The sequence below is a fragment of the Anabrus simplex genome, chromosome 5 (genome assembly GCF_040414725.1).
Source record: "Anabrus simplex isolate iqAnaSimp1 chromosome 5, ASM4041472v1, whole genome shotgun sequence".
In the NCBI taxonomy this organism is placed as follows: domain Eukaryota; kingdom Metazoa; phylum Arthropoda; class Insecta; order Orthoptera; family Tettigoniidae; genus Anabrus; species Anabrus simplex.
Window position 1 is genome coordinate 433793198 of NC_090269.1, and position 19546 is coordinate 433812743.

At 38.9% G+C, this 19546-nt stretch overlaps 1 protein-coding gene across 1 annotated transcript in view; it reads right to left on the bottom strand.

Moving 5' to 3' along the window:
* LOC136874610 (zinc finger protein 792) overlaps positions 1–10966 on the bottom strand; it is a 59254-nt gene extending 48288 nt beyond the window's left edge. The window contains exons 1-3 of the mRNA XM_068227881.1: positions 10934–10966; positions 8203–8331; positions 4385–4456 (exon numbers count right to left, since the gene is read on the bottom strand). Of these exons, the coding sequence (XP_068083982.1) occupies positions 4385–4456; positions 8203–8268 (138 nt within the window). The 5' untranslated portion in view covers positions 8269–8331; positions 10934–10966. The remainder of the gene's footprint in view (positions 1–4384; positions 4457–8202; positions 8332–10933) is intronic.
* Between the last annotated feature and the right edge of the window lie 8580 nt (positions 10967–19546).

Below are 19546 nucleotides of genomic sequence, written 5' to 3' on the forward strand. Positions count from 1 at the left end.
GATATAGATTTTTAGCGATGGAGAAATGGTGTGTCTGCTATTGTAATCAGTACTCCCCACATCGACTTTGAGTGGCAGTAGGAATGGGATCCTTCTCCAACTCCTGTGTAACTGGCATTAGTAATGGGGGACTACAATTGTAATGAATAAATCACTTCTCGATTTAAGTTGCAGAAGTCAAGGGAGCATGTAATTTTGTTCAAAACTCCCCTACCCGATTATGTATGGCTGTGGGCAAGAGTGCCCACCTATATAAACAATATTGTACCCATCTGAAATATGACTGGTGGGCATAGTGGTCTGCTATTTTAATGAAAACTCACCAACTTGGTGTGACTGGCAGTAAGCTGGCTGGCAGTAGGAAGAAGGGCCTCTCATTATAACTCAAATTTGACTGGCTGTAGGGATATTTTCTGCCATTAAAATGCAAAATCATCAACTCTAATCTCTCTGGAAGTTGGAAAGGAGGCCTGCCATTGTAACGAAAACTCCCCAAATCGATTTTGATCGCGCAGTAGGTAATGGGGCCTCAAATTATAATGTAAACTTCCCAGCACGACTGTGAATAGCTGTAGGCAAGTGAGCCTGCCGTTATCATCACAATTCCACAATCCACACTTTACATTGGAAACAACGTATGGGGACCTGTCCATGCTGTTTCTCGGATAACGATAAGAGACATGCAATTTTAAAACAATCCTATTTACTGCATGTTCAGTAAATTACTTCGATATGCGTGTACATTGTAGAATACCGTAGTGAAGCACGGGTACGCTTACTAGTTTTATCATAAGTGAAACTGGCTAATAAATTATGTTTGTGAATTACTTCAATGTTTAATTTCTATATTTTTTCAGATTATAATTCTGATTGGTGCCACTCCTTCCATATAGGGGAGGATGTAAATAACAATATGCTGTAAATATTCTATTTTGTTTTCTCTTTCGAATTACTATCAATGAGTTTACACACGAGTGTGTATTCCTTGATATTATGACAGTATGTCTACTGTTTCATGTGAACATAAAAACTGATTAAATCTAAGTACTTAACAATAAATGGGAAGTTCCTTTCAAGTAGAAACAATGCTTCTCACAGGCTATATTTTCTAGGAATACAACTGTAAGACATTCTGTTAAAGATATCTGTCTTATTAATCCTATCAAAATAGTATATATGAGAAGAGAAATTTAGAAATAGATATCCAGTAAGGTTTGTAAATTTTACATAAGGTTGGCCATGTATATTTTGTGGTCAAATCACTGTACCAGTCTTCCTATAAACGCCCAGTCAATTCGTCAACGTCGAAATGATATTGAGCCTAAAACCTATCGATGCATAAGAGGATTCTAAAGGATTCAAATATATCCTGTAGTTTTTCAGCTACAAGAAATTAAAAACAACAAATGAAAGGCAAGACTCATAACCTAAAAGATATGTAGGTATCATTGTTACACCTGAAACAGATTATAAGAAAATGTTGCCAAAATAATCAATGTATAGATACACAGTTATTACAAATTTCTTTAATAGATTACAGTCATTACTAATGTGCTTTGCTTATCAGTCAATGGACTAGAATTATGCAGCTATCCACATTACTTTATCCTGTTCTATCAGCTTCTCCTTTAAATATTGTAGTGTTCTTCCTGGAAATTTTGTCAGCTGGGCATCAGGAATGAGTAGCCAGGCGGGGAATACTGCGTACCAAAATGGATATGAAAAAAATTCAATTTATTCCCCTCAAGGCATTCATAACACCAGACAGGTAACATTAACTGCAAAATTGAACTATTTTAGTGTTATTATGAACAAAACAACAGAGTATTTTCAACTTCTGTTGTTCTACTGCTCATTCATAATCATTCAATACCAGGTATTCTCATTCCATTGTTGTGGAGTGCCATACAGGTTCATGATGCCATGTGGAACAGCTAAACATTTAAACTCCAATGTAACTGATTTAATTATGCTGCAAATACTGATTGATAAATTAACAAAACAGTTTTATAATATGTAAGTAGCGCATATCTAGGTTACGTTAGACAGGTGGCCTGCAAACCTCGCAGGATAGTGCGACTATTTAAAAGGTCTTAGCGAGAGCATTATAGTCAAATTTATATTAACTACAATCCTCTTATCATATGAACATCATGGCCTGCCCTACCACTCTAAACCGCTAGACGTGCTCCCAAACTAAATTCATGAAATCCTGCAAGATTGTCCTTCTAAACGGGTAACAATAAAAAGGTTGTTATAACATGCCTTCCATTGTTGTAGACTACATAGAACATTAGTACAGCTGTTGCAGTACCTACAGTCACACAATCAGGTCGGGTGATACCAGTGTTGTAATATCATGGTGGAAAAAGTGATGGTCAAACATTTTGCCATTAACTGGTTTTCAAATGCAGTATAAGGAGACTTTTCATTTCAATGGAACATTTAATCATTTCACTATCCACATGAGCCCTGTAAATTCCTCACACTAACAGGGAATAAAAATAGTATTCCTCTAGATTTACCTATCTGTGTAATCTCAAAAGCAAAGGTGTAGGAAACCTTAAGAGTATTGTGACAGTTATGCCATACCTTGAAGCACTGCAGTAGCAGTTTTTATAATTCTGGTAATTTCAAAGATCCAACAAGATGGACTCCATCTTACCGATGAACAGAAGTTGTATTGCTACCTGGATGAGTAACTCTCAAGCTGCTGGATTAGACTAAGTACTGAGAACAACCTGGTGGTGTTTACATAACCTTCTAAGTTGCATAATTTTTGTTGTAGTTGCGGGGATATAATTAAGGCATTCTTTTAGTATCACAACAGGGTACTTACAATTGCAAAGATGCTAATTTCATGAACAGCCCCAACTGCTTCATCTGGAAACACCATCAGCATTGCTAACAAGCCATGACCATCCTGAGCAAGCCATAGATTGTTCAGGTAGAGGAGTATAAATAATAATCAACCCCCTCCCATAGCTCTATCGTAACTTTGTTTTTCAGTGGCTTCAACGACTGTTGGATGTCCCGGTTGTATTTCATGAATATAATTCACAAAAACTCAACAGAACGGTTCATACTAATGTTAATGTAGCTCAGACCTTAGAGATGGCTGTCCAAGTAAACAAATTCATAAATAAATTACTGATACCAATAAAAAAGGAATATAAATTAAGTGGAAGCAGAGGGAACACAGCATGAGATATTGTACAAAATACTTAAAAAATCACAACAAAAATTTCCCTCCTTGATCACACAGACCATTTATAAAATCAACTGGAAAATCCAATTACCTAAGTTGACCATCAATGTTATAAAATTTATTCAATCAGGAGAAAAGATGCATAAAAATGAATAATTAGCAAACTCACCACACACACACGTCAATATAAATTTCTTGTTGCCAAAGAGGATAATGTAGAATATTCAATACTACAATTAACGAATGCAAACCTTTCATGATTTTAGGTGAAAAGGACCATATCAGTCACAGTGTTATTTTTTCATGAACATTAACCTAAATGTCACTATAGTAGTTTTACCAAATGAAGGAAAATTCCATAGCATTGACAGGATCCCGAGTCAGCACAAAGATTCATGTAATGATAATCTCAAACTCGCTGGGAATCTTACTGAGGCCCTGTAGGAGAAATGAAGGTGCTCATTCTCTAAAGAATATGGCCTGCTCAGTTAATTTACACTGAAAATAATTAGTGCTATATAACCAATCATTAAACTATCAATGGGGAAAAATAATGAACACAGGGATCCACACATATCCAGAATGCCATCACCACTCATCTGATGGCCATTCACAGCTACAACACACAGCACACTCACAAGACTATCACTAAGATATGTCATGCTATTAAAGTAGAACGCTGGCCCTGTGGTGTAGGGGTAGCATGCCTGCCTCTTACCCGGAGGCCCCAGGTTCGATTCCTGGCCGGGTCAGGGATTTTTACCGGGACCTGAGGGCTGGTTCAAGGTCCACTCAGCCTACGTGATTAGAATTGAGGAGCCATCTGATGGTGAAATAGCGGCCTCGGTCTAGGAAACCAGGAATAACGGCCAAGAGGATTTGTCATACTGACCACATGACACCTTGTGATCTGCAGGCCTTCGGGCTGAGTAGCGATCACTTGGTAGGCCAAGGCCCTTCAAGGGCTGTCGTGCCATTGGGTGCGGGTGGTGTGTGGTATTAAAGTAGAATACAATGAAATATCTGGCAAAGTAACCTTTAAAAGTTTGAGAGTTATATGCCTCTAGTTATGCACTGAACATTATTCCAGGTGAAACACTTTGTAGCTTATAGCTCTGAAAATGGTTTGATAATCAATTAAATTATCAATATAAAGTAGTCAGGAATGATACTTACAAAGGATGCACTTGCCGTGCCTTCAAACCAGACAGGTTCCTCCTTGATCCCTATTTTCTGGTCCATTTCACACTGCAACGGAAAATGAGACATAAATTACTTACACTGGCTTTTTACTAATTAAAAAATGTACAGAAAATGTATATTATTATTATTATTATTCTCATCATCAATTGGGTCATAGTTTATTGACAAATGAAGTAAGTCTGTAGCACTCCATTATTTTCAATATTTTAAACACAGCCTCTAGCCTTCCAAGGAAATCATATCACATGGTCAACTTTTATTTTTAAAAACTCACATGCACTGGATGGGACTGACTGCTAGCAGAACATATTTTTGAAAACAGAGAATTTGCTTCTCCTTTAGCAGGTTAACAATCCGTATTTGCTAACACTGCAGGACCACCCAGTTGGTCAGCCACTGCTAAGCAGAGTCTTGGAGGGCAGGCGAATCCAATTGATGACCCCAAATGGCACATCTGGGTGAAACTCTGCAAACGCACACCACCTAATCACCCAAAAGCTGGTCCTATTCCAGAGATTTCAAAATTTCTCCAACTCGATTGTGACTGGCATTAAGAAGAGGGGCTTGTTAATGGCAATTGGCAAATAAGTTTGACATTAAGGTACAAACCCCTGAACTCTATTTTGAATGGTGATATGAAATGTGACCTGCCATCATCATCAAAACACCCCAACACCCACCTTACTTTAGAATAACTGCATGGGGCCTCCACGTTTTTTTCTCAATGGGCGCCAAGGGACATACAATTGAATATAACCTTATTCACTGCATGTACAGCAATTTTCATTGAAATCCATACACAAAGTAGAATACTGTAGCAAAGCATGGGTACATTAGCTTTTTGTTATATTTCTTCAAGGAATGTTTGGAATTATGAAACCACATGTGTAATTGTATGCCATACACAATTTTTTTGGAGCTACTTGTTTCCATTTTTGTCATTATTATTATTCCTTCCTTTATTTATCTGATTTTATGTTTAATGGGTAACTTGTATTATTATCAAGGCAATCTTTTATTAACCTAACACTGGTGGGTGGTGAGGGAATCCCTAAATCCTTGATTTTGTCACACAGCACAATTATTTTGTACCCATTTCTCTTCATCTAGGTATTCCAAGTTTATTATCTTCTGTATCACTCTAAGACTGTTGCATGTTGGTGAGGGTTTGTTACTTTCATTTGTGGTGCGCTGTTGTCATCCTCGCAGTTAAGTGAGATTTTCCCTCACCTTGCACAATGTTCGATTAGTATTTCTGCCATTGTTGAATACTGTAGATATATTTACTATTCATGAATATACTGAAGTATGGTTGTTGAGAATGCACAGAAACTGTTACAATGGACAGATCACCGGGCGAGTTGGCCATGTGCGTAGAGTCGCGCGGCTGTGAGCTTGAATCCGGGAGATAGTAGGTTCGAATCCCACTATAGGCAGCCCTGAAAATGGTTTTCCGTGGTTTCCCATTTTCACACCAGGCAAATGCTGGGGCTGTACCTTAATTAAGGCCATGGCCGCTTCCTTCCAACTCCTAGGCCTTTCCTATCCCATCGTCGCCATAAGACCTATCTGTGTCGGTGCGACGTAAAGCCCCTAGCAAAAAAAAAAATGGACAGATCAACTGGAAAATGAGATGAACAGGTAGGAAGAAGCAGGTGAGGATTTAGATTTTATAATCAACAGTCGCTATTATAATGTTGAAAAAATTAAACAAATATTTCCGGAAGGGAAACGGAACCTGTTGTTACAAATTCTCATCAATTGTTACAAAACAGACCCTATACACAGGGAATGATGGAAAAACCACATGCATAAGAATCTTGTGAGACATCTAACAAGTGCGAGGGGAAAGGCACAAAATGTAAATTCTGCAATGGAAGCATGGCATTTATTTTTCCCTGCAGACACTACAAAGCTAATTGTACATCATACCAAACTCAAATTAGCAGAGAGGTGTAAAAGAGTCACCCATGAAAGAAATATTCATGATAGTGACTGAACAATGTAGAATTCCATACATTTGTAATTAAAATAGTGTAAAAATACATAAATTCTTACAAAAATAAATACATAAAGCATTAATTAACCAATTTGATCTGAAACTGTCCTATAAAGATTATATTTAATTTAATTCATGCGTGAGGGAGGTTCTTACCTGTGCCCATTTATGTCCCTATTAACCTTATCCCTTGTGCCAAGTTAAGTAATGAAATTATGTTAATAAATTCCACGTAAGGCTTTTGAATCATTCTGAATATCCAATAAGACTACGTTCTAACAAGTTTCTTGAATTCAGCTAATGCTTCTCCATATCATGTCTGCCTTTCTTTTCCTTTGAGGGCTGTGTTTAATATATATCTGTCTACCCACTGTTATTGTGTCAATTGCCATTTGTTTATTGGAAATAGATTGTTAATTGGGATTGATGTGTCTGCGATGGTGGGCATCAATTTATGTCCTTAATTGTGGGAAATATTGGAAGTTTTTTCAGGATTTAGAATTTGTGAGCTTCTCTTGGTGATGTTATTCAATTATAAATATTTTTCTTCTAAGTAACAATTTATTTCTTTGTGTCTTGTTCTTGGTTTCAACGAACTGGGACCTTATTAAGGATTCTCCATTTTAATATTCATCACATTCTAACTATGAGTTGTGAACTAGGTTTAAATTCACCTGCCTTAAACTATATTTTATTAAGGGATCTCTAAACATTATTTAGTTAAAAGCAAAATTCATTATATTCATACTACTTATCAACTTGTTGTTGTTGTTTTAGTCATCAGTCCATAGACTGGTTTGATGCAGCTCTCCATCCCAACCTATCCTGTGCTAACCTTTTCATTCCTACATAACTATTGCATCCTAAATCTGCTCTAATCTGCTTGTCGTATTCATACCTTGGTCTACTCCTACCGTTCTTACCACCTACACTTCCTTCAAAAACCAACTAAACAAGTCCTGGGTGTCATAAGATGTGTTCTATCATTCTATCCCTTCTTCTTGTCAAATTTAGCCAAATCGATCTCCTGTCGCCAATTCGGTTCAGTATCTCTTCATTCGTGATTCGATCAATCCATCGCACCTTCAGCATTTTTTTGCAACACCACATTTCAAAAGCTTCTATTCTCTTTCTTTCTGAGTTAGTTATTGTCCATGTTTCACTTCCATACAATGCCATGCTTATCAAATTTGTCATGAATTATGTCATGCTTTACCATTTCAAATATACTATTCAAGTTGTTTTAATTTATAAAATTGAATGTTAATGGTAATGAGTGTTCTCACATCTTCCATTCAGGCAAAGGTACAGAACATATTACAATACATGTTGCCTTCTTGTTCACACCCTCGTTCCTGCAAGAGGCTGATGTATTTGAGCACCTTTAATACCATCGGCGTGATAAAGGATTTATCATACCAACTTGAAACTAGAAGGCAAACCCTCCACAACCTGAGATACTCAGACTCCCATTTTTCCTGACAAAAGTTACAAAGCAAATAGAGATGAAGAGAAACCCAAATCTTTTTTAAAACCTAATGAATGAATTCGACTTGCAGACATGCTATGCAAAATAAAAGTTGCATACTTGTAATTTCTGCATTTTTGTAATAATAATAATAAAAAATATCTAGTCAATATCAGATTAGTATACAAATATATGCCTTAACAATAAACAGCAAGATACTCCTATATTTCATGAACACCAGATAAAAGAGATAACCAGTCAAATTCAGATGAATGATATGGGCTGAATTGTAATCACTATAAAAATATCTATAATGATACTTACGCATGAAGTATTTGATGTTTCCTGAAAGAAGATAGGTTCCTCTTTGATCTTGACTTCCAAATCCATTTTAAATAGGGTGTGATGGTATAGATGGTTTTGGGATGTAGATTTAATTCCACAGACCTTGCACTGAAACATGAGCAACATACATTATTATTGCTGTTTTGTAGTCAAGCCTGTAATTTTACGTGACTTATTATTATGCTCATAGCCACAGGACCTCCAGTTTTACCTGGAAACTGAACAACAGATGTAAACAATTCCACTGAAAGAGCATCCCACACCAACAGATTGGGATTAATTTGTACACAACTTGTGAAAAGCCTGTGACTATGCAACTTGCACATTGCCTACTACATTGGGTGTCTCCCCATACAACCCCATCCTGTGATATGCTGTAGATGTACTCTAATCTGTTCATTATATTTTGTCCTCTATACCACAACTGATTTCCTTTTTTACAATTTGTTTCACAACACACTGACACAGATAGGACTTACGACATTATGGCTAAGAGTGGGAAGAAAGAGACCTTGGCCTTGAGTAACATATGTAATGTATGTACAGTATGAAAATCAGAAAAGGTGTTGGTAAAGAATTGGGTCTCCACCACCAGCAGGATTAAAGTATTATTTATGTTTGGGTCAGTAAGTAGTATGATCTTTGTCCTCAAGCTAAAACATATCCCTTGTCACCGTAAGACCTATCTGTGTTGGTGTGATGTAAAGCAGCTTGCTATTAAAAATAAAAAAAAAATTTAAAAAAAATCATCCTGTCAAAGCTGCTCCTATTACTAGGAATAGGATTACCACACCTGTTGATCAGGTATGCATATAGTTATATGAACCGTAGTATATTCCACTACCTACATCGAGGAGTGAAAGTAGGAAAGCACAGAAAAATGTCTTTAGGGCTCCCATGGCCACTTCCATCCCACTCCCAGTCCTCCCGTATCCCATTGTTACCATACATCCTATCTGTGTGAGCATGATGTAAAGCTAATTGCTTGCTTGTTGTTTTAAGGGGCCTAACATCGAAGGTCATCGGCCCTAAAGCTAATTGTAAGAAAATAAATTCTACAACCAAACTTCCAAACTATTTATTTCTTCCTCAACTTGCAGGGCAAATGATCTGCTTTTAACCACTATGAAGACAGAAAATCCCCACCATGTCACTCCACCACCTCTATTGGCTATGCACATTCTGTACTGCTCAATATAAACCTCACTGTTTTTACACTAAAGTCCAGCAGGGATTCGGTTACAATATACAATATAAATTTGTACGTCACTAATATGAATGTTCTGATGTAGTTCATTCAGTTTTATTTTCAATCAACAAACATTTGGATAGTAATTGGAAAGCCCAGACTTATTCATCATTAGGCCTATGTGAATCATCCTGGATGTTAGTGACAATTGTGTGTAAGCCCTGTGCCTTACGTATTTTTAGCCGGTTTCTTACACAGATAAAGGGGCTAGCTGCCCCTTTAAGGGCTAGCATACAATATGGCATATTCAGTAGCAGTTTAGCAAGATGCCTCAATGATCAAACAAATTATTTGTTAGAGGATAGCCAGGTACTAATTGGCAACTTTATCCAACAAGTTAAAACCATTACTGATAGTGTTGTAATATATACTTTATGTCTGTTACAACAAACAGTTCTGAACTGGCTATAAACTAATTTGTTAACATCAAACAGTTCCAAACCAGCTGTGAACTACTCTGTTGCACCAAACAGTTCTGAACTGGCCATGAACTAATTTGTTACCACAAACAATTCTGAACTGGCTATGAACTCCTTCATAACAACAAACCATTCTGAAGTTATTATGAATACACTCAAAATTATCTTAATGCGCATACACGTATCCGAATAGTTCCAGATCTGATTGTTAATAATGGTTTGCTGGAATTAGCAAATAGCAACTGTGAACAGTATCAACACCATCTAGGAAGAGTTACAAAATGTTTAGTGACGGATGTTGGAAGACCTCACTATTCCAATGAGAAGTACTGTATGTAGTCACACCACTTACTGGTCAAATTAAATGTGCATGTATACAACGGGCAGTCCCATGTACTGAATAAAAACTGTTGGCATTGGCTCTGAATGTAGTTAAAACAGAATGAATTCAGAACTCATAGTTCAGAACGAGTTCTGAATTTCTGTTGGAACAGTATGTATACTACTGCACATAAGGAGGCTATTCAGAATCAATTTGGTACCATGTTGGAACAAACATGCTGGTATTCCCACTAAGAATCGTAGCTGGGTAATATTTAATATAGACAGCCTACATTGGACTGGAAAACAGAACTATCGGACGCTGTTTTTTTGTGTGTGTGTGTGTATTCGGGAGATAGTAGGTTCGAACCCCACTGTTGGCAGCCCTGATGATGGTTTTCCGTGGTTTCCCATTTTCACACCAGGCAAATGCTGGGGCTGTACCTTAATTAAGGCCACGGCCGCTTCCTTCCCACTCCTAGCTCCTCCCTGTCCCATCGTCACCATAAGACCCATCTGTGTCAGCGCGACGCAAAAGCAACTAACAAAAAGTTTTTTTGTGTATAAATACGAACTTAACAATAAAGCTAACCTTATTCCCTATCACGTATCGTTCGGTATTAAGTTCCTTAAGGAGATGTAGAAAACTGAGACTCCAACTTTATTAAGCAGTATGCTCAGATATTTGGACACAGCGTAAAACGTTAGAAACTGCAGTTACCTGATGAAGAAAATCTAGAGAAACACCACAATCCACAGAGGCACAGAATACACCTCCACAAGCTGCCGCAGTATGTCCGAGAAGAACAATACGAGCATTCAACAACAAGCCAACCACTTGGAAAGTAAACTAGAAATAGCGAATAGCGCTGCTCACAAATTTATAACCAGTGCGTCGTTCCTCGACTGTATACATATACATGTGGTAAAATTCACTTATCTCCACCATCTACTGTACATAGAAAGAAGTTATAAGTCACCTTGGACGTCCAACACCAACCTTTACACTCAGATCACATGACAGAAAATATATGGGGTTCGTACCAACTCATGAGGAAGAAATGGTGACTAAAGTTATATAGCGATTATAAATGTGGTAACTAGGTTAATTGCCGCATGCCGCGTCTAATAACACAAGGGAAGAAGGAAAACGGAAAAATAAATTGTTAGTATTTTTTGTTGGTAAGTAAATACACGTGTGGTGAAATAATTGTTCCTGCTCGGTTATCAGAGAGGCATTTCCGGGAGCAGATCTTCATATCTCGCGTGAAATAATTTCTGTCTGTATGTCATTAAGTAGTATCACGGCCGACTTGATGCGTCGCTCTAGCTAGCTCCTTACCGGCCTTGACAATCGGGTCCACGCATTGTAATCGGAGTAGTTACACAACGCGACACGTGGCGCTGGCGGCCGACCTATTTGCGGTAGAAATGCATACTTCTATAAGGAAAATATATTGACTTTGGTTGCCGATTTATCGTAATTTAGAGCTATGGAGAATATTACATGGGTTAATACTGTTAAAATGATTAATCTTAAAGGTTACTTTCGTTGATATTTGCCAAAATGATGTCGTGAAATGAAACTGGGGGGAGATGACTTAGTCCAGCTGACGTTCTGATATTGACTCTGCCGATGTATCTTAATTTAGGGAATAAAATAGTACGTTACATTGACTAATATTGTTAAAATGATTAATCCTAAAGGCTACTTTCATTGATATGTGCCAAAACAACGTCGTGAAATGAAACTGCGGAGGAAGGAGTAGCCCAACTGACGTTAATTAATTGTGAGGAATAATAGTAATCATTTTTATTATCATGGCATTTAGATACATAGCAGAACTTACCACAATGCTTTTGTCTTCTGATGTTAATATTGAGATTAAGAGTCATTGTTCAATTAGAGTTTTAAAATTCTTCAAGCGCTGCTCTCAGGAAGGGGGCTGGATAAAACATAAGAGTCTTACATTTTCCATATTCGTTGTATGCAGAACATAAATATTTTGACTCAAACATGTTTAAATGTTAATTTCAATATATATAGTTTCAGATTACAATTCAATTCATACCTTTCACTAGAATATTAAATACCGGGCAAGCTGGCCATGCTAAATTCAGAAAATAAATTTTACTTGAAATGTAGTAGGGTGGAACAAGTTGGCCGCGCGGCGTGGAGCTGTGAGCTTGCATCCGGGAGATAGTGGGTTCGAACCCCACTGTCGGCAGCTCTAGTGATGGTTTCCCGTGGTTTCCCATTTTCACATCAGGCTGTACCTCAATTAAGGCCACGGCCGATTCCTTCCCACTGCTAGCCCTTTCCTATTCCACCGGCGTCATAAGACCTATCTGTATCGGTGCGACGTAAAACAAATAGCGAAAGAAGAAGAAGAATTTTAAATAAAAATTCAGTGAGAGAAAAGTATTTTGAGTAAATAAAATGTAAACTGTTCTCTGCTCGATGGTGATGATTCTTGTTGTCTAAAGGGGCCTAACATCTAGGTCATCGGCCCCATTGCTCAGGTAATAACACTTCATACGCTGGCCTTACCGTCATAGCAGTAGCGATTCTTACTTGTCAATGTTTAAATGTTAAAGTTCAGATTAGCTTGGATAAAATGTGTTGTGTTGCTGTCATATGGCAAATACGACACCGCCTAAAGGATTATTCTATGAAAGAAAATTCATGGGTAAAAATACCTGATTAGCGTGATTAGCGGCCACTCACGGAGGCCCGGATTCGACTCCTGGCCCTGCCACGAAATGTTAAAAGTGGTACGAAGGCTGGAACGGGGTCCACTCAGCCTTGGGAGGTCAACTGTGTAGAGGGTGGTATCGATTCCCACCTCAGACATCTTCGAAGTGGTTTTCCATAGTTTCCCACTTCTCCACCAAGCAAATGCCGGGATGGTAACTAACTTAAGGCCATGGCTGCTTCCTTCCCTCTTCCTTGGATATGCCTTCCAGTCTCCCCATCCCCGACACAAGGCCCCTGTTCAGCATAGAAGTTGCGGCCGCCTGGGCGAGGTACTGGTCATCCTTGCCAGTTGTATCCCCCGACCCGCAGTCTCACGCTCTAGGATACTACCTTTGAGGTGGTAGAGGTGGGATCCCTCACTGAGTCCGAGAGAAAAGCCAACGTTGGAGGGATAAACAGAGTAAGAAAAGAGAAAGAAAGAACGAAGGTAAATACCCGACATAGAAACGGAAAACTAAGACGAGAGTGTTACCTGCTTTTAGCCACTTCGTAATTCTGTCCTGGTCTACAGAGAATTCGTGAAATGATAGTGTACCTTTGCTTCTTTTTTCCTGTTCGGAATACAAAAACGTCACACAGCAATATATATTTGAATATTTCCTAACACAGTTAAAGAAAAGCAAATCAACACACCATAAAAAAACGAATTAGCACATAAATAAAAATCCTTGTTCAGATCGAAGTTACAGCGAGAAAATCACTTTGTTCTTGTTTCCATAAAATTTCTGCTCGAAGTACGAAAAGATGCACAAGAATGTCTCAAATTCCAAGATTTGTAAACACAATTTAAAAAATATAATCTAATATAATATAAGGCAGCTGGAGCTGTAGGCCTGCAGTGGACATATCGGGTTCTCAGGAATGTCTGGGAGAATAAGGAGGTCCCTGAGGATTGGCAAAAAGGAATAATCATCCCAATTTTCAAGAAAGGTGATAAGAAAGTTTTGAAGAACTACAGGGGAATTACTCTAATATCCCATGTTGCTAAGATAATGGAAAGAATACTGGAAAGTAGAATAAGGTTGAGGGTTGAGAAGCAGATACAGGAAAATCAGTTTGGTTTCAGAAGTGGAAGATCAACAATAGAGCCCATTTTCATTATGAGACAACTAATGGAAAAGCATTGGGAGTACGGGAATGATATGGTGATGACATTCATTGATATTGAAAAGGCATATGACAGTGTCCCTAGGACGAAAGTTTGGGACAGTCTGGTGCAAAAAGGAATTGGACAGGGATTAATAAAAATGATCATGGCATTGTATAAGGAATGTTGTAGTTGCGTGCAAACACAAGTTGGCAGGACAAGTTGGTTCAAAATAACTAGTGGGCTGAGACAGGGAAGTGTTCTATCACCAATCCTGTTTACAATAGTAATGGATGACATCATGAGAACAGCAAAAGCAGCATATGGAGGAAGAGAAATGAACACGATGTTATTTGCAGATGATATTGTGATTTGGGGAGAAGACGACAGGAAGGTTCAAGAACAGTTGAATGTGGTGAATGGGAAGATTGAAGAATGTGGATTGAAAATAAGTGTAGAAAAGAGTAAAACTCTTGTTATGACGAGAGGGGAGAAAGAAGGGAAAGGTCAGATTAGACTTGCAGACAAGCCCCTGGAAGTAGTGGAAACTTTTAAATACCTGGGGAGTGAATTAATGGAGAATGCTCGACTGGATGCTGAGATTAGTAAAAGGATTCAAGCTGGAAGTTGTTTCTATCATAGTGTAAGAAATATGTTATGGGACAAAGATGTGCCAATGGAAGCAAAGGATACCATGTACAAGATGTATTACGTACCCATAACAACTTACGGAGCAGAAACTTGGACAATGACAAAGAAGGATGAGAGTCGAATACAGGCAGCTGAAATGAAATTCTTGAGGAGTATGATACAGAAGAGTAGACGAGACAAAATAAGGAATGAGAAAATCCGGGAAGAATTTGGAGTGGAAAAAATGAATGATAGAATAGAGAAGAGCCGACTAAGATGGTTTGGGCACATAAAGCGAATGAGCGACGAAAGAATGCCAAAAAAAGGTGATGGAAATGCAAGTCCAAGGAAGGAGAGGCCGTGGACGACCACGATTAAGATGGAAGGATACCATCCAACGCAGCATTATAGAAAGAAACCTGGACTGGGACACAGTGTTGGAGGAGGAGTGGTGGAAAGACCGAAGAAAGTGGAGAGGAACCATATTTGCCCCTACCCGGCTACAGCTGGATAAAGGGAAATGATGATGATGATGATGATGATGAATCACCACACTACACAATAAAAAATAAACTCACTAGCGCATAACTATCAGATTTCATTATCAAGCCAACAAGCACCTCATTGCGAACACATTGCCAACATTTACTGGAAATGCAGCAATTTGCGGTATGCAGCTTCCTGTCAGTGGGTAGTAGGCCAGCGCTCCAGCGGCATTATGGTGAAACTTTCCAATTACAGCTTTATGCTGGGCTTCACAAGCGATTGTCAAGGCCGGTATAAGGAGCGCAGCGAGGTATCCAGTCGGCCGTGGTAGTATACTTGTCCCTATAGGGACCGTGCGTAACAACAAATTTTCGACCGCAGCGCCCCTAGCGGAGGAGACGATTATTCATCGGTAGGAGAAACACCAGAATAACATCAGCTGTCGTTGTTTACTTATTGAAATATGTTGTGAATACGTATAATTTGAATTAATCAGCTACGTCGAATGCAGTTATTCTTGTAGGTTTTCAGAAAATTATGTGGAGTTCTAAGTATTTTAGGAAATCTACTTGAGGAACGGAAGAGAGCTTAATGGTAGCCATCACATATATCAGGTAGAAGAAAAACTTTCAAAGGAAATAGGCATATCTGGTGTATGTTTGAGAGAGACAAATGTTAGTCAAACCCCATATAATATTAACATCAAGAATATAATTTTTTTAAAATTCTTAATGTAGATCCTTTTCATATTTTATAAATTTGTAATAATCTTAGTTTTAACATTATTAAACATATACCCGGTAACCTTAATGTTCAGTTCAAATTTTCCGGTTACGTGAACGAATCCGATCCACGAAATGCCACTATTATTTGTCCCAAATGGAAGATAATAATTGTTTTTACTCAAATAAAGTGTTATATCTGCGGTAAATTCAGAAAAAGTACGAAATATTTTACTTGTAGAGAATAATATGGATACATACTTTACTACCGTACCTTACAACTATTTTTTCTGCTACGTCGCAGCGCCTCCGTACGCGTTTTGTTTGTCTAACACTTCCGTGCGTAAAATTGTCAGAGTTTTTGAATCACATTTTGAATTATCACTGGGCAATTATAAATGACAATATAGTACATTTACATTTCCCTGGCCATGTGAAAATGGTAAATAATCAGTCTGAATACCTATACCAACCCCCATGGCACTACAGCCCTTGAAAGGCCTTGGCCTACCAAGCGACCGCTGCTCAGCCCGAAGGCCTGCAGATTACGAGGTGTCGTGTGGTCAGCATGACGAATCCTCTCGGCCGTTATTCTTGGTTTTCTAGACCGGATGAATACCTATGCTACAAACAATTTGGGGAGATTGTGATTCAGGAACAGAATTCGTGTTTTCTTTCATTTCACTTTGTCTCCCTTTCCTCCTCTAGTACCTGACTGTCAGTTTCCTCCGTATTTCGTCCTCATTAGTTCTTCCTGGTAATATATGCAAAGTAGGCTTATATCCAGGGCTATCAGGGTCTCTGGTAGGTGTTCCATCAATGAAGTGTCGGATGCAGATTCTGAATTCCTGGCTGGAACCCACGGTTTTCCATCAAGTGTTGAACGTTCTAAAGATGTTATCCATGCTTCCCTTCTGATCTTATGGGCAGCTGCCGCTGGAAAACGAAAAATAATTCGTTCCTGGTGGGCTGTTTTAGTAAGTGTAATTACAACCGTACACGGAACAGTTCACGTGACATTTACTGCGTTTACTGGTTCTATGAGTTTCGTTCATGCTTAGAGAATATGCTGAAAGAACCTAATCAAAACGTAGGCTACCGGTACCTCAGTAAGCAATGTGAACAGTCAAAGACTTACAGCTAGAAAGATAAAAAAAAACACTATTCACTAACTCGATGGTGAAAAATGCTCCTACGGCTCCTACCAGTTACTTCAGATTAAGCCACCAGATGGCAGCAGTCGCTATACGCACGGTCCCTATTGGTCAACTGGTCTTAATACATTCTTTCTACTTAGATTTACACTTCAATCGTGTTTTGTTTCTGGGTAGTCTCGTCCGCGACATCGTACTGTACGGTTCGTTGTGTTCGAGGTTTCGTGTTCGGTGTTTGACGTTTCTAGATCTTACTCGTGCGTTCGGGTGCTAGCTTGCGTGTGATTGTGCAGTGGTGGTGGCATGAGTTCTGATAGTGGAGGTACTCGGGACTTTCATCCCGCGTCAAATAGTAATGTTGCACGGGAAGAAGAAGTGAAAATGGATACAACCGTGACTGATAATTCTACTCCTACCCCTTCGTTGCAAACCGCGACTCAATCCAATCCTAACCCTCCCCCTCCTGCTCAACCTCCTACTACTAGTGCATGTAATTTATACCCATTAAACCATCCAGGACCATATTTTGTTTTTGTTTCATCCAAACAAGGTAATAACATTGGCAATCTACACCCTATGGCTATAGGGCGTCTACTCCATGAAAGGAAATTTCCTGTTAAATCCATCCAGTATAAAGGCCGTAACCGGATTCAGGTAAACTTTCACTCTCCTAATCATGCTAATGACTTTCTGCAGAATAAGTTTCTTGAGACACAAAAGTTGCATGCCTTTATTCCTCACTCAAATATCTTCCGCGTAGGCATTATACGCGGTGTTGAGAAAGATCTAACTGAATCCGATATTCTTACTTTACTTCAAAGTGACGTCAAAGTTCATTCTGTTCAACGCCTACGCCGTAAATCCCTCCAAGATGGTCAGTCAGTATATCTACCTACCGGCTCCGTCAAGATTGTTTTTTGCTCCAAAACGTTGCCCAAATATGTTTCAATCTATCATGTAATGTTAGAAGTCAATCCCTTTATATTTTACCCCATTATCTGTTCCAAATGCCAGCGTTATGGACACACCATACGCAATTGCCAGTCCACTAACTTTCGCTGTCGCAACTGTGGTATGAATCATTCTACCTCAGACTGCCTTGCTAATGTCAAGTTATGTGTACATTGCAATCGGGAACACGAAACGGGTTCATCAGATTGTGCTGTTCATCAGAAGCAAGTGGAAATCAAAAAACTTATGTGCACTGATAACATTTCGTTCTCAGAAGCTTCTGCTCGACTATCTCCACCTACTTATTCTGAGTATCATAACGTCCAACAATTTCCTCCCCTACCCTCTCAACATCCTTCTCCATTACCAGACGCCCCTCGCAAACGCAAATTCACACAAGTGGTTGTTAAGGATTTGCCACCTAAACCTTCTCCTGGCTATGATAGAGCTGCGTATCTCCAGCTAGTGCAATCCACTACACCCTCTCACCCCTCTCAATCTCTGAGTTATCAATACCCCATTCAACCCAGTCAGCCCACTCCCTCAACATCGAGCCCGTCAATGCCTCTGCAACCCGCACAGCATTCTCAAACAGGTACTACACTTCCTCAGCGAGAACATGTTCATCAGTGTGTTCTCCATCTTCTCATGCAGCTTACTCAACTAATTGGCGATCACCCCAATATCTTACCAGTTATTAGTCAACTTCGCGAAAGTTTACACCTTATCTTTAATAATGGTAGTACGCATCCTTCAATGGAATGCTAGGAGCCTACAAAATAAACACTACGAATTCAAAATTCTCATGCACGAAACATCTCCTCACATAGTCGCTTTGCAAGAAACTTGGTTTTCTCATACAACTCACTTTTATTTTCCAGGATATTCTATCGAACGCCATGACGGACCAGGATTTGATGGTGTCGCACTTATGATACATACTTCGTTATCGTACACTCCATTACATCTACAATACATAATACCAAATACCTATTCCCTAGGTCTTATATGTCAGAACACATATGTTATAAACTTGTATAATCCCCCTGATAACTACATATCTTTTGCCCAATGGTTCAAATTTTTTAATCAGTTTCCACCTGATACCCAACTGTTGTTTTTGGGCGATGTCAACATTGATCATAGTCAGTGGGGAGCTCCGCTCAACACCTCCAAAGGCACACAGTTCTTACATGCTGTAACTCAACATAATCTTTTGCTTCTGAACGATGGTTCCCCTACCAGGCTCACTCCTCCTGGTTCGTTGCCTAGTGCGGTCGATCTATCACTTTGCCGCAACTCCATTGCCTCTATAACCACGTGGAGAGTACTCAGTGACACTCATACAAGTGATCACTTTCCTATCCTCATTACTTATGGCCACGGGTATATCACTAAAAACCCACTTAACGACCATTATATCGCTCCGCTACGTTCCATGAAACAGTTCAATGCTTCGTGCTTTAACTCCTACATGGTAACCCAATTGGAGACCTTCCCTGTAACAGAATTATCCTATCACTCCCTGCTCAAAATAATAACACAG